A 15262-nucleotide genomic window follows, 5' to 3' on the forward strand; every position below is an offset into this window, starting at 1 on the left:
GTAGCAAAACTGGCTTCACTGGTAGGAGACAGTGCCTGAGAGCTGCAGGGTCATCGGTGCAAAGTGATAATACCCACCACAGAACACCTGGCGCTGAAAGGATCATGAAGTGACTTCATCTGGAGTCACTCAGAAGTACAACAGCCTGTCGGCCAGTCATGGTGAAGGTTTCAGAGGCAGTGCAGGGTCCTGGCAGGTGCTGGCCATGGTCCTGGATTGTATGTGTGTTGATCCATGTGTTTTGAATACACTGGTGTCATTTACCAAAGCGCCTCCCGCAACCTGCCCACTGCTTGCTCAGTCCCGTTAACCTCTCGTCAGGACTGACGTCTTCTTGAGATTCTCTTCCCATACCTTCCCGAAACCACTTTGACTCCTGGATCAGTCCCTACCTCTCCCTTCTCATTTTTACTTTTCTGCATCAGTTCCTTTAGGTTTTGAAGAATCCCCAAGGCTTAATCTCCCAGTCCCTACAACCACTAGCTAGATGATTTCATTTGGTCCCTTGGCTTTGAACACTGCAAGTTACAGAACTTCTCTTTAAGCTCTAGCTACCAAATCTAGCAGCTGGCTTGATATCCATGATAGCATCATAAACTGATGTGCATAGCAGTTTTTAAAAAGACATGGCCTCACTATGTTGTTCGGGCTGGCCTGGAACTCAGTATGTAAACCAGGCTGGCCTCACAAGGGATCTACCTGCCTCTGCCTTCTGAGTGTTAGCATTAAAAGTGTGCACCATAACACATAACAGCCAATCTTAAGTTTACCACATGGGTTCCCGGTGCCTGTAGAGACTGGGAGAAATTACCAGATGCCCTGGAACTGGAATTAGACATGGCTTTGGGAACTGAACCTGAGTCCTCTGGGAAAGCAGGAAGTGCTAAGTGCCAAATCATCTCTCTGGCCCTAAAGCAACTCTTGGGTATTCCTGGGCTTCCAGTGTTGAAACTTTTACCAGTAATCTCAGTCTGGACTGAGTGTTTCTAGGTTCATGGTGTTCAGAGAATTAAAGAAACAAGGAAGTGGTGAGAGTTTGTTGAGAAGCAAAGCGAGAGCACAGAGTAGATGCAGTAGGCCAGGGAAATGGCTCCTTGGGTAAAGGTGCTTCCTGCATAAGCCTGACAACCTGAGTTCAGATCCCCAGAATACAAAAAGCCAAATTTATCATCACGGCTCCCTCCACCCAAGTGGTTCTCAACCTTCTTTTAATCTATAACATGTTATATATTCAACTATTGCTGTGGCCCTTTAATACAGTTCTTGGTAGTTGTATGTGAGCATAGCTGCATATGGGTGGCCTGGGTTAGAGGAGCAGTGTCTGTTCCTAAGACCATCAGAAATAAATGTTTTCCAGTGGTCTTGGGTGACCTCCCAAAGGGGTCATGACCCATAGATTAAGAACTTCTGCTCTTCCCACAGAAGAGTTTGCCTTATTGTATATGCACCCCAAACCAGTCCAGGCTGGATGCCACTCTTCCAGATTCCCAGATGTTTCAGGATGTGTTTGGCCACAGAAGGGGAATAACTGAGGGCTGCTAGGGAGCTCCAGATACTTCAGCAGTTACTTTATTTAGGGGACAGGGACGTACAGCTCAATGCTGGCTTGTTAAGTGCTGTGTGCATAGCTCAAGCTAAGTGGAGCCTTCCCCATTCATGCCTGCCTCAACTTGGCCTCATACCTGGGCACAGGTCAGATGCCGTAAGCTTCTGAGACTGGCACCTCTCTCATACACACTCAGTCCATTAGCAAATTCTGACTGTCTGACCTTCAAGTTGAGTTCACTTTACCACCTCTGGCATGGCCCGAGATCACTGTCACCTCTTCCCGCCTGCAGTAGTACCTGAGCTGATGTCAGCTTAGCCCCACAGTCTTCAAAGAGCCAGAGTGACAATTTTAAACGTAAACCATGCTATGTCACCATCTGCTGATAATCTCATGTTCCCCCAAAACACCTACATTGTTATGGTGGTCTGGGACCCTGTTAGCATGCCACCCTGTTTCTTGCCACTGCCTTCTCTGAAGTTAGTCCATCAGCTTCTCAGATTATAAAACATTCCAGTTCAAGGCCTTTTCCCTTGCTGTAGCCCCTACCTGGCTTGCTCCAGTATAACACAAATGCTGCCCTATTGGTGACCCCTTCCCTGGTTTTTCTTTTCAGTACCTCATCATCCTATAACATGTTATATGTATTTACTTGCTGTTTCTGTGACTTTGACCTTGCAGTCCTTCATGAGTCAGAGACCTCTCAATCACTGCTGAAACTATTCCTAATCCTCTGCTTTGAACATGTGGGCACCTTTCCTTTCCTTTCCCTTTTCCTTTCCTTTCCCTTTTCCTTTCCCTTTTCCTTTCCCTTTCCCTTTCCCTTTTCCTTTCCCTTTTCTTTTCCCTTTCCCTTTCCCTTTCCCTTCCCTTTCCCTTTCCCTTTCTCTTTCCCTTCCCTTTCCCTTTCTCTTTCCCTTCCCTTTCCCTTTCCTTTCCCTTTCCTTTCCCTTTCCCTTCCCTTCCCTTTCCTTTCCTTTCCTTTCCTTTTGAATGAGCAAATGCAATCTCTCTAAGAAACCTCTGTAAACTGAGGATATAGCTCCATTGGTAGAGTGCCTGCCTCCTGTGTGTACTCTTGAGTTTGATTCCCAGACCCACATACAATGGCTATGGTGATGCATGCCTGTAATCCTAGCTCTTAGTGATATAAAAATAGGTGAGTCAGGAGTTCAAGGTGATTTGAACTACATAGCAAGATCTAGTCTATCTCGTGCTTCATAAGACCTGTTTCAAAAAGACAAAACAAAAACAACAAAACAAACAAACACCTTTATGTTACTGTGCCTTCCTTTAGGAAACAAGTGCTGATAATGAGTTAGATTCCAAGTCTGCAAGAGGAATTTGAGAACAGGGAGACTTCATAACGCTGACATGACAAAGGTCTTGAGAGCTAAAAAGTTTGGCTCAGTGTTGAGTGCTTTTCTAGAATGCACAAAGCCCCAGATTCTATCCCTAGCACTGGCCCAAACTTCCAGATGTATACATACATACATACATACATACATACATAAATATGCACTTGTCATGTATGTAGCATGTATGAGGGGGGTGTATGTGTGTGTGTGCACCATGTGAAATTCTAAGAGAGACCTGTCTCTGGGGAGCACTAGACCATTTGAACTTAAGTATAAACAGTTAGTTAGCTTTCATGATGGATAACACTATGCTTAAAATGTTTTATTTTAGGAAAGTATTAGATTTGTTTTAATTTATTTTGTATATTAACACATCAATCATCACAAATGTAGATATAACCAGTGATTTTTCTTTCTAGATCTGTATAAAAAGGATGTTTTCTTGAAAAACTACAAGAAAAATACAACTGCTTTCTCTTTACCCAGGTCAGTCACTATAGTTAGATTGCACATTTCAATTTGGCCAGCATTGGGTACTTTTAAAAGTATTTATAAAGATAGTTAAAAGGATTCGCTTAGACCATCTGTGTTTCACTTAAAGTTTTTGACTTAAAGTTTGTACCAAATGTGGATGGCTTCTAAGCTGCTTATGAGCTATCAGTAGGCAGTTCCCGTGTCAGACATGTAGCAGATATTCCACTCTTAGTTCTCTCAGAATTCCTGTGAGGTAGGGTGCTTTGAGAAATGCCTCCATACTGGCAAAAACAAGCTGGAAATGCTGCGGGAGGGGGAGGGCCAGCTGGAAGGCTGCTACCTGATTTCTCTGCTGGTGTCTGGAGTGTGAACTACAGCCTTGTGACCATAACCCACTTTACTTTCACATGAACACATGTATGTTCACAGAGAATGCATGGATAAACCAATGACTAAAACGGGACATTTCTTTCCTTCCAGAAGTCACCGTAACAGCCTTGTCAGTGGCTCCTGGAGCCTTGTACCCAGCCCTGTGCTGGCTGGGAGCCTGCATTCTTGCATTCTCTATATTGCTAGCCCTCTGTGTTCTGTATTGACCTGGGAACTCCTGACAGATGCTGCGTTCTGCATACTGATACTGCTATCTGTATACTGCATGGCCTGAATTGTTTAGTAATCTTAGATTTATATGGGAAAAAAAAACTTTGACACAGTATAAAATTTTCCTCTATAAAAGGTATAAAATTCCAGAGCTTTTTTCTAAAATTCTTGGTCCTGCTTCTGCATGTTGAGGATCTCAGTAAAGAATAACAGGATGTCCATTTCATTCTCCCTGTGCTTTCTGAACCAATTAGCATTGCTTGTTAGAATCGAGATCCTGAAAAATCATCTGTTCCCAAAGGGGGACAGCCATGATGTGTAGCTTTTTTCATTTCTGACTTCAGACTATCATTTGGCTAAGAGCTGAGAGGAGCCCAGCGGTATTCTGTCACAGAAATGCCACCACCTTGATGCCACTGACATAGTGACAGCAGTCAGGAGCATCTTTGTTTAGTTATAAATTTTTTTTTTTTTTTTTTTTTAAAGCTAGGCAGTGGTGGCACATACCCTTAATCCCAGTACTTGGGAGGCAGAGGCAAGCGGATCTCTGTGAGTTTGAGGCCAGCCTGGTGTTGAGCCTGGAGTGAATTCCAGGACCTCCACGGCTACACAGAGAAAACACTGTCTCAAAAATTAATTTAAGTTTTAGGTATGGCCACGTGACTAGCTCTCAAAATAAAAATTTAACAGTCAACTTTTCTAAAGCTGGTCTGAGTTAGCCCAGTGAACTAGGGTCTCAAAGCAAACTTCAACATGTTCTTTGCTGTCTGAGGACAGATGAACTACTGATTTCTGCAGGAGGAATGTAAGGGACTGTGGACCATGGGTAAGTGAAGAATCCATAATCCTTTTCAAACATGCCAGAGAGTTTTGATTAATTTAAAATATATCTACATCTAGCAGTGATTAATGATTTATGATTTCAGCCCTTTTTCAAACCTCAACTAAAAGTCATCTCAAACCCAGAGTTTAGCTCATGCATGGGGTGATGAGTGGAGAGGTGTGACCACAGTCTTTCCTCCTCTCCAGTGGTTGTCCTAGACTAAAGTCTGAGCCAGAGATGAAGATAACTAAAGTGCCAGGCAGGTGCTTGATTTGTCCAGGGAAGTCTCGGGGACCAAGACTCAAGTTCTTGGCTAAGTATGAAAGGGGGAGATACAAACAAGGTAGCAAGGGAAGCCTCCTCTGCGACCCTGGCTTCCTGTGTCAGTTTGGTCTCACTGTTGTTCAGGAAGCTGAGGTCTTCACCTCTGGTAGCACTCAGAGTTCTCCACACCAAGGGGTTTGTCTTGGGTAAGAACTACGAAAGAAAACATAAACAGCACAGGTAGCAGATGTGGGCTACTCCACCTTGCTCCACAACAGTTTACTCTTGACAGCGAGCAAACTTTCTGTTTTTCTGCTCTTCTGGGGCAAACACACAACACAAGGCAGGGGTTGGGAAATCAGACCAAGTTCTGGTGCAGTGCAGAAGTTGGTTGAGACTAGTGTCTAAAGCGGTGGGGTGTGGGGGCAGCCTGTTTGTCTCCCAGAAGAAAGGAAGCAGGTGGGGGTGGATAGGGAAGCTGGAGAGATAGCTCAACGGTTAAGACCACTGGTTGTTTTTACAGAGGACCTGAGTTCAATTACTAGCAACCATAAAGTAGCTCAGACCACCTGTAATGGGATCTGATGGCTTCTTCTGTTATGCAAATTACAGAAAGAGGGAACACTTATATACATAAATACAATTTTTAAAAACAAAAAGAAAAGAACAACGACCTGTCAGCCATTTGAAGTCACCATAATCTTCTTCCTCCTTTTATTGTATGTGGGGGGAGGGGTATGTGTAACACAGTATTCTTGTAGCAGTCAGATGACAATTTATAGGAGTCAATTCTCTCCTTGCACACTGTGAGTCCCGGAAGTGAACTCAAGTGTCAGTCTTGGTGGCAGGCACCCTTTCCTGCTGAACCATTTGGACTGATAACTTTAAGTGAGGCTCTGTACAGATAGCTAGGCTGGACAATAGCTACTACCTGCCATCTCAGAGGCTGTTCAGGGAGACTGGGTGTCCTCTCTCTTGCTGGAGTTATATAGTTAATTTTTGGTTTTGTTTTGTTGTGTTTTGTTGAGATAGAACTCTCTGTCGACCAGGCTGGCCTTGAACTCACAGAGATCACCTGTCTCTGTCTCCCTAGTGCTGGGATTATAAAGGCATGGGCCACCATCTCTGGCCCTGTACTTAGTATTTAGAGTGAACACGCCTACTTAGAGAGAGAGAGGGGGCTGTGGGCAGCTGTTCTTCAATCTGGAATTATCCTGTTTTCACTGAGAGAGCACTGAGTCAACTTGGGCACCCTCTGCTAAGAAAAGCCTGGTGCAAGGCTATAGTCACTGTGCAGGGGACACAGAGTTAAAAAAAATAGCCTTGCTACTACCCTGGCCTCGGGTCTCCAGGAGAAAGACTGTTCTTAGGAGTATCTCTGTCCTGAAGGAACTCTTCTCTGCCATTTGGCCAAAAGGATTCCTTTTTGAAGAAGCAGTTTGGACAAGAGTCAAAACCCTAAACTGCAAGGAAGTGGCCAGTTAAGCTGCTGGGCCAACCTCCAGCCAGGAAGGCAGACTCTAGTCTCGCATGCTCTTGAATTTTGGCCCTAGGATCCACTGTAAAAGGGGTTACAGGAAGACAAGTTCAAAGTCCATGCCCCTCTGCTAATGGAGAAGCCGTGAGTCAGCCTGTTCTACCCTCTGTTGCCTTTAGAGTCCAGTGTGGACAATCACAAGTAAAGCAGGAAGAAGGGAAAGGGAAGAAAAATAAACATTTCCTTGTATTTCATTTGGAACAGAACAGTGCTTCTGACTGTTAAAATCACATTCTTTCCCCTCCCCCTCTCTGTTTCCCCCCTCTGTATAGAAACAACTTTTTTTCTTACCTGATGAGAGTTCAGGGTGTATCCTGTGGAAAAACAGGAGCAAGATGTAGAAGATAAAAGCCAGGCAGCCAAAGATCACACCACAGACCAGGAAACTATAACTGCCCTGGGCCTGGAAGATCTGCCAGAAAGGAACAGAATAGCCATTAAAATCCCACATGATGGTGCATGGGAAAAATGGCTGCTTTGGGCCTTTTTCAGCTTCTCAGTCAAGTTGGGCCATCCTACCAGAAACAGGAATGTGGGAAAGGTCTCCCCAAGGTTTCAAATCTGGTGAAGATATAAATCCTGCTGTAAAGCCATACCTGTCTATAACCCATGTACTCTTTCAGCTCCATGTTCTAGAACATTCTGGAAAATTCCATGTGATCATTGAAATTTTAAACCTATGAGGTATTTCTATACCCATAGGCCTAACTGGTACATTACAGAAGGTGTGTGTGTGTATGTGTGGTCTTTTAACTTTTTATTAGGAAAATTTAAAACATGTCAGAATAGCAAATAGAACTTTCATAGACCATCAACTTAAAAAACCACAGCATGTCAGGTATGGTGGCTTGTGCCTTTTAATCCCAGCACTCAGGAGGCAGAGGCAAGTGGATCTCTGAGTGAATTTCAAGACAGCCAGGGCTGCACAAAGAAACCCTGTCTTAAGAGAGAGAGAAAGAAAGAAAGAAACCCCACCATATCAGACCTCAGATATAGCATTTCAATGTAGAGGATATCCAAAATGTAACCCTTCCTTTCCATCAGGCTGGAAGGGAGCAAAGGAGGCTTCAATGGCTCTGAGGGGCTTGGGGGACAACCCAGGCCACACAGCATTGCTGGCTGTTACTAAAAGCCAACTGACATAGGGCAAGCTGCTGCTAAGTTTATTTATGTTTCAGGATCCTGTGCTGTAAAAAGACTGGTGTCTGTGTTATGGTAGTCAAGGAAAGTAATGGTTTTAATTTTTGATTTCCTGGGAAACAAAGGCAATATGGTCATGTTGAAGGAAAGCTAAGGAATGGTCAGGGCAAGCACTGGACATGAGCCTTGGGTAGCATTGCTACAGATTGGGAGACATGGACCTGGGCCGGATGGATACAGAATACTGCCAGCAACAGGGCATATTGTCCAGGCTCTGAGAGCCAACAGAATTCCCATGTGAGACCCCTGGCTCCAGGCCCAGACAGTCGTGTTTGCTTTGGATTCATGCATTTGGTCATTAAGGTCTCCACATCCCACATTCAGAGGCCTGGCTTTTGAGTCTGACCAGCTTGGAAATGGAAACAGCAAGCCCCAGCCTAGTGGGTTTATGCATGCTATGCAGAACTCAGGAAGTGACAGCTTGGACTTAAAGGTGGCTGGCTGCATCTTCTTATTTGCTTGGAGGCGTACTCCCCATCCACCCCTAGAAGACTCCACCTACCAAACCAACCAGCATCTGCAGGACCATCTCGCCAATTCCTGCCCCAGTCACCAGCACTGTGGTTGCACAACCTAGCCAAATGAGAAGGGAAGGTTGGGTGAGAGCAAGCTGAGGATATAGGTGTGAGCTATCAGAATCCAGTCCATTCTGGGACACCTCTGGAAGGTGAAAGAGACCACTGTGGTCTCCTAAGACATCTTGGACTTTGACCTGTGCCTACTTTGGTAATGTGTCTATTCTACTGTCCATAAGTCTCCTGGTTCTCAGACCTTCAATCATTCATCATTGCATAGCCTGGCACTCAGGACTCTTCTTAGTATGACTGTAGAAAGGATTTCTGAGACCTTCAGAGCCTAAGCTTAGCATCAGACTTAAAGTCTCAGGCCAGTTGTAATACCCCTTGCCATGTGCCCTTAAATACATCTTGTGGCTTCTCTAGAGAGCTGGCCCAGGACAAACATTTGATGCCAGGTCCCTCTACCTTCAGGACAAGTCTAAATGTTTTATGCGCTTTGCAGGGTCATCTCTCACACTGCTGGCTCCCCAGCCACCCTTCGGCCAGGATAAACAGTGATCATCATCACCTGAGTCGCCACTGCCTGTCTCAGATGTGGTCCTTTACCCGCCTGCTGAAGGTTTCTCTCCCTCCTCCAGCTCACATGTTGTGCCTGAATTTAGATTTCCTTTGGGAACATCTTCCACAGTCGCTATGCCTGGAATGGCAGTTTCTCCTCTATCCCTGACTGTCCCTGTTCCCTGCACATTCTGACTGCACCAGCTGATGACCTCCCTTCTCCACCAGACAGTATTCCAGGAGGGTGACTGCCCTTCTGGTTCCCTGGGACACACCAGAGCTTATACAGAGTTTACAGTTAATACTGTAGCCAGTGATGGCATATCTACCAAGGGCTCTACCTCCTTCCAGCTTCCTATCTCCCTCGAGCCAATCCCTGTCCTTCTGCCTGTGCTCGCACATTGTGCCTCACCCTGTCACATCTTTCTTCAGCTTCTTCCTTTCCTTTTCCATTCCTTTCTCAGTCCAGGGCAACTCGCTTCCCATCAGATTTCTAAATTGAGCACTGCTCATTCCCATCTCTGAATTCTAAGGGCTCCTAACTGTTCTGTGCACCCTTTTGAAACACCCTGAGGCCCTTCTGTACACCAGGTATAGTGCCATTATAGAGGCAAGTAGGGAGCCCTGTGAGCTGCCAGTAATGTCAGTCAATCGAGAGTTTTACATTTTTCTCCCATGCAGAGCATTCCTATGGGATCAGCATTGGTTTTGGGTGTTTTTGTGGTGCTGGGGAATAAAACCACAGCCTTCCACATGCAAGGCAAGTACTCTGCCACTAATGTTCAACCCAGCTCAAAAGAGGTAGGCAGCTGCCTCCTCCTCCTCCATCCTTTCTCTTCCTGCATTTTTTTTTATTTTCTAATTTGTTTTTTTTTTTTTTTTCCAAGATAGGGTTACTCTGTATAGACTTGGATGTCCTGGATTCACTTTGTTAACCAGGCTGTCCTTGAACTCACATTGATCTACCTGCCTCTGCCTCCTGAGTGCTGGGATTACAGGCATGCCCCTCGGCATCCAGCTTCTCCTTTTTTGAGATCAGGTTCACTATGTAGCCCTGCTGACCTAGAACATATAGAGATCTACCTGCTTCTGCCTCCCAAATTTAGTATTATAGGTTTGAGCCATCATGTGGCAGACAAGAAAACCAAAACACTATGAGAAGAAAAGAAATGATGTCACTTGAGGCCACAGACCTACAAATATGGAGGTAGGACTGATGCTTGTGCCTGCGATGACCTCAAGCTTGCACTCTTTCTCTTTGTCCCTTTGTGGGACTATGTTGGAGAGGACATAGATAGGTACAGAAACTCTGAGATGGGTCATACATACAGCAGGGACAGCCTGAGTCGGTGGGGCACAAAGGGGGAGGGGGACTCCTTTCCATGGAATCAGATGCTTCTTGGAAGGGCATGGAGTAGGAATCATGGAGCAGATGGAGGCAGTCCATACCAAGTGTGGCTATGGCCAAAACATGGTGACTCAAAACAGGTGCTGTGTCATCAAGGAACTCCAAATGTGGCTAGATGGCAGCTCTGGGAGACTTCAGGAAAAGGGAGCACCCCAGGTTAGTGTGGAAGCTACAGCCAGCTGTGCTTCAGCGGACCCTCTGCAGCATCCCACCTAGATGCCGTCAGAACAGGCCATCTCTGCACTCAGAGGACCCTGGGCCCTGGTTGTAGTATAAAACTCCAGGGGTTCATAATGCTGAGCCAGATGAGACAAGACTGAAGGGAAACAAGGCCAGTCCAGACCTACAAAGGCAGAGGAGGGGACCAGATAATTGGGAAAGATCAGCACTGTTCAATATTCCAAGCAAGTAAATAACGAGAAAGACAGAATGTAAGCTTGGAGCATGGGAAGTGACAGGAAGATGGAGCTGAGTGGTCATTCTGCAGAACTTGTTATTGCCATTCTGGAACATCAGCTAACCTCTCAAAACTGACATGAGGACATTGTTTCACCACTTAGTTGACTCTCTTGAGTTTAGAGTCTAAGTACGTTGGACTCCCAGGGAGACACCTTCCCTGCAACCAGGATGAGCTGGGGGAAGGGACTGTGTCTCCTGAGCATGTCTCCTGTTCTTCATAATGTCATTATTATCACACAGACATGTTTGCAGGATGGGCACTGATACTGGCTGATGCTGTTTCTGCCCTCCCATCATGGCTAGGGCGGCTTCTGAATCACAGTTCAAAAGAAATTTTCCTTGATTGAGTTGTGTCTCAGCCAGGTGTTGAACCCCACTGAGAGGATCCAGAAGCCAGAAACTCAAAGGTACTTGATTCTATGACTCATTCCACCACAAAAATTTTTTTCTTCTACAAGACAAGATACTATGTCAATTATAGATCCATAAACAGTACCATGCCATCATAAGGAAGAGAAGGAAATGGACAAGGAAGCCACAAGGCTTCCCTGTGGCCTGCAAAGACACACACAGGACACATGAGATGCCATGGACAGGACACCCATGACCAAACACGTGTGCTCCCACCCATGCCAGGAGGCGTTTTGATTTTCCTGGTGAAAACGAAGTACAGGCCTAGAATACCACAGCAACCTGGGAGCAAGGGAGGATCTGGCTACTAGCTGCTGGAAGCATGCTCCTATGTTGCCTCTGCCACTCACCTTTGTACTGGAGTATGTCCTCGGTATAGGCCAGCATACTGGGGAAGGTGCTACTCAGAAACAGCCCCAGGCTTGCAGTCCCCACAAACAGGAAGATGACATTGTAGGAGAAAATAAGCAGCAGGAGGAATGTCACCACCACTCCCACCTGTCACAGCAGAGGCAGAGGCAATTAGGGCGCAAAGCTGGGCATTTTGGAGAAAGGGAAAGGATGCTCAGGCAGGGGCATCTTTACTGGCCCCAGGAGAATGGTGCAGCCCATGCGCCACCCTGTGGTCTCACTGATAACTGCAACATTCCTAGTTTGGGACCTAGGAAGCATTGGAGGGTGAACCTGCCTGCACCCTGCGCAGTGGCAACTTCTCCCCCCAGCACCCAGTGAACAGCGCGGGAATAAGCATTGGTGGTCTCCAGTGTCTCCTCTGAATGTTGAATTCTCATCAACATTCCTCCTCCTGGTGGTGGAACTGGGCTGTCTACAATGCCCCACTCCTCCTGTTCTCTTCCTCTGACACCTGAGTTCTAGGATCCAGAGTGAGGAAGCCATGAGGATGGGTAGTGGTCACTGGGTCTCCACCCTCTGGGAATCCAACACCAGCACCCAAGAGGATCAGTGGCAGGGGCTGTGTGCCCCCCTAGATTTGACTTAAATCCGATGGCTCAGATTGCCTGCTCAGCAAGGTCCCTGCCCCTCAGGCAGATTTTCACTACAATAACCCAGTTTTTAAGCTCTTTAAAAAATGTTTTTATGTAAGTGTTGAGTGATTTCTATGCAAAACACACCTGGGAGGAAACCAGAGCAGCACCTGGCTTGGAGTCTGCAGCCCCTGCTGCAGGTCCTAGCTGAGTGCTCCCTGATTGTGGGGCCCTAAACCCTATGTTTTTTATCTTTATACCAGTAGTTAGTGTTAGGTCTCAAACCAGGGACAAATGGCTAATTGAGGTGCCTATTTAACATACCAAAGTGGACCTGGCTGCTAGGTTCTCTCAGCACCCCCTAGTCCCTACCTGCTATAGGGTATGGCTGACATATCTCAACCCCACCCTAAACTTTCTCAGCCCAGTGGCTGGGGTGCCCTTCCCCCAGCTGCCCTTCCCTATATAATCCAGCCATTTTGGTTACCTGGTTTCTTTATGGTTTACCCTTTACCCTTCTAGCCTCTGGTTCTCTTTCCCTTCTCCTCCTCCTTGCTCTCCTCGCATTGCCCAGCTCAGGGCAATGTTCACTCTGGACTCTCCCAGATGTCTCTGCCTCTGGCTATGCTCTCCCTTTTGTCTACAATAAACCTTCTCATCCACCATACCTAGGAGCAGTCATGTTCTTTTTTTATTTCTTTTTCTTATCTTTTCTTCATTTAGTTAGCAAGGAAGTGCCAAGACTCGTGATGAAATGGTATAAAAGATGCAAACTGCTGAGCTTCCAACATTTCTGTGTGGGAGATGAACCCAGGGCTTGGTACATGCTTGGTAAGTATTCCACCACTAAGCTACAGCCCCACTCTGTGTTCTATAGAAACTTCACGTTTTACACCAAGTCCTAGCTTTGATGAGAAAATGTTCCTGGGTTTGGACTATGTATGTAGCTTAGTGTTAGAACACTTATCCTGGGTGCCCAAGGCACTGGGTTTGATCCCCAGCACCACAAAACAAATAGCATTACAGGTAAGTATCTGTATATCTGTTTCTAGGATAACAATAAGTACACAGACCTAAATATTATGCAAAAATAAAAAAAAAATATTTAAAAAGCACAACTAGCCCAGAACCCACTCTTCCCATCATAGATGAAGGCCTGGGCAGGCTGAAAGGAAGGGGCCTTCGGAGACCTTACGGGATTTTGCTTACACTGGAAAAGGGAGGCACAGGAACCCCATTACCTCCGTCTCAAGATCCCTCAGAAATTATGTATTCTAGACTCACCCTCAGACACACTGTTCCTGCCCCACAGAAGATCCTCAAGAAACAGTGGCTGAAGATAAACATGCCCCTTCTCCATTGAGAGGCAACTTGAAGGACTTCTTTGATGTGGTAAAAATATAAAAGTAGTGGGCTATAGTGGTGTACACCTGTAATCCTAGGGCTTAGGAGTCTGAGGCAGGTGGATTATGAATTAGAAGTAGCTTGAGCTATGTAGTAAGACCTTGTCTCAAATACAACAAACAAAAGCAGAAAGCAGGAGCTGGAAAGATGGCTCAACAGTTAAAAGAGCACTGGCTGTTCTTTCAGAAGACCTGGGTTTAATTCCCAGCACCTGCGTGATGGCTCACAGTCATCTGTAACTCCAATATCAGGAGGTCTAATGCCCTTTCTGGCCATTGTGGGCACCAGCCATGCAAGAAGCACACAGACATACATGCAGGCCAAGCAGCTATACATAATACCTTGGAAACCATATAAAAGTGGAAAGAGAAAATCAACTCTTCAAAGTTGTCCTCTGGCCTCCACACACATACCATGGTTCATGTGTGCCCCCTGACACACACACACACACACACACACACACACACACACACACACTAATAATAATAATAATAATAAATTAAAAGAGCAGAAGTTACAGATATATCTATGGCTCAAAATACAACATATTATTTGGCAAAGATGACTCCACAGCTCTGTTTATTTGTTCTTCCTCTCTGCTCAGTTCCCAAGCATGGATGGGATTCTTTCATGGGGTCTTTGTCCACATCCTATTTGCTACAGCCACAAGATTCAAATGTCTCCATGCTAGGGACCCTTACTGACCTTACAACCATGACATTGGGCCAGAGCCTATAAAGTTGCTCCACATACACAGCATTCCCTGGACCACTGACAGCGTGACTCACACTGAACTTGGAGTTTTCTGTACCCGGCAACTAATTGTACACCCCATTCCTCCTTTGCTGTTCAGCAGTTGTATTTAGGAGTTGGCTTCCGGCCTGGTATATAGCTCAGTGGTATAGCACATCCTTAGCAGCACCCAAAACACCGCCCTCTCTCCCCTGCCAAACGCAGTATCACCTGTAACTCAGTAACAAAGCTGTTGCTGGAGACTGCTGGACATTGATGCTGCTTAACAAGAGGTGCTAAAAACCATCCTGACCCCTGGTGGCCAAAGGAACTCAGAACTCCTAAAGCTGTGAAAGTCTTTAGGGCCTCTTTGTGTGCCTGCACCTAGCTGTGAGGAGCTGTGTTTGTCAAGGTGGAGCCTCTGGTGCTGGGCACATCAACCTGATGACTAGAAAAGAGGAGATTGGTGGGCTTGGGGGTGGGGAAGGTTGGTGGGCTGGGGGAAACCCACAGGGTGGTCAGGCTCAAGATATCATCAAAAGCAAATGAAATACTCAGCTCTAAGGTTGTTTCTCTGTTGTCATTTGGATTTCAGAAGACCCGCAGATAAAGGCTTGGTCTTTAAAGGATTATTATAGCTGCTTCAAACTATTGGTTGGGAGGACTGTGGTTCCTTAGGTCACTGGAGGCGTATTGTTGAAGGGGATCGTGTGCTTCTACTTCTCCTCTGCCTTTTTTCCTGGCTTATGACATTAACAATTTGCCCAGCTCAATTCCAGCCTTTGCTATCCAGCACCCCATAGACTAGAACATCACAAAGTGAGAGCCAAAATAACCCTTCTTTCTCTCCCCTCTGCCTCTGCCCCCTTTCTCCCTCCCTCTCCCCACAATCCCAGACATGGTTTCTCAGTGTAGCCTGGGTTGTCCTAGACTTTCTTTGTAGACCAGGATATCTAGAACTCACAGAGATCTGCCTGTCTCTGG

At 46.0% G+C, this 15262-nt stretch overlaps 1 protein-coding gene across 6 annotated transcripts in view; it reads right to left on the reverse strand.

The window, feature by feature from the left end:
* Nucleotides 1–15262, reverse strand: part of Mfsd4a (major facilitator superfamily domain containing 4A) — a 39818-nt gene that overhangs the window by 7347 nt on the left and 17209 nt on the right. For 3 of the 6 annotated variants that reach the window (XM_060364256.1, XM_060364257.1, XM_060364255.1), the window contains exons 7-9: nucleotides 11507–11654; nucleotides 8305–8375; nucleotides 6894–7014 (exon numbers count right to left, since the gene is read on the reverse strand). In XM_060364256.1, coding sequence (XP_060220239.1) covers nucleotides 6894–7014; nucleotides 8305–8375; nucleotides 11507–11654 — 340 coding nt within the window. Of the gene's footprint in view, nucleotides 1–4437; nucleotides 5279–6893; nucleotides 7015–8304; nucleotides 8376–11506; nucleotides 11655–15262 lie in introns of those variants that run through there. The other 3 variants (XM_021636393.2, XM_021636394.2, XM_060364259.1) reach the window with 3 other exon arrangements.

The sequence above is a fragment of the Meriones unguiculatus genome, chromosome 11 (assembly GCF_030254825.1).
Source record: "Meriones unguiculatus strain TT.TT164.6M chromosome 11, Bangor_MerUng_6.1, whole genome shotgun sequence".
Taxonomy (NCBI): domain Eukaryota; kingdom Metazoa; phylum Chordata; class Mammalia; order Rodentia; family Muridae; genus Meriones; species Meriones unguiculatus.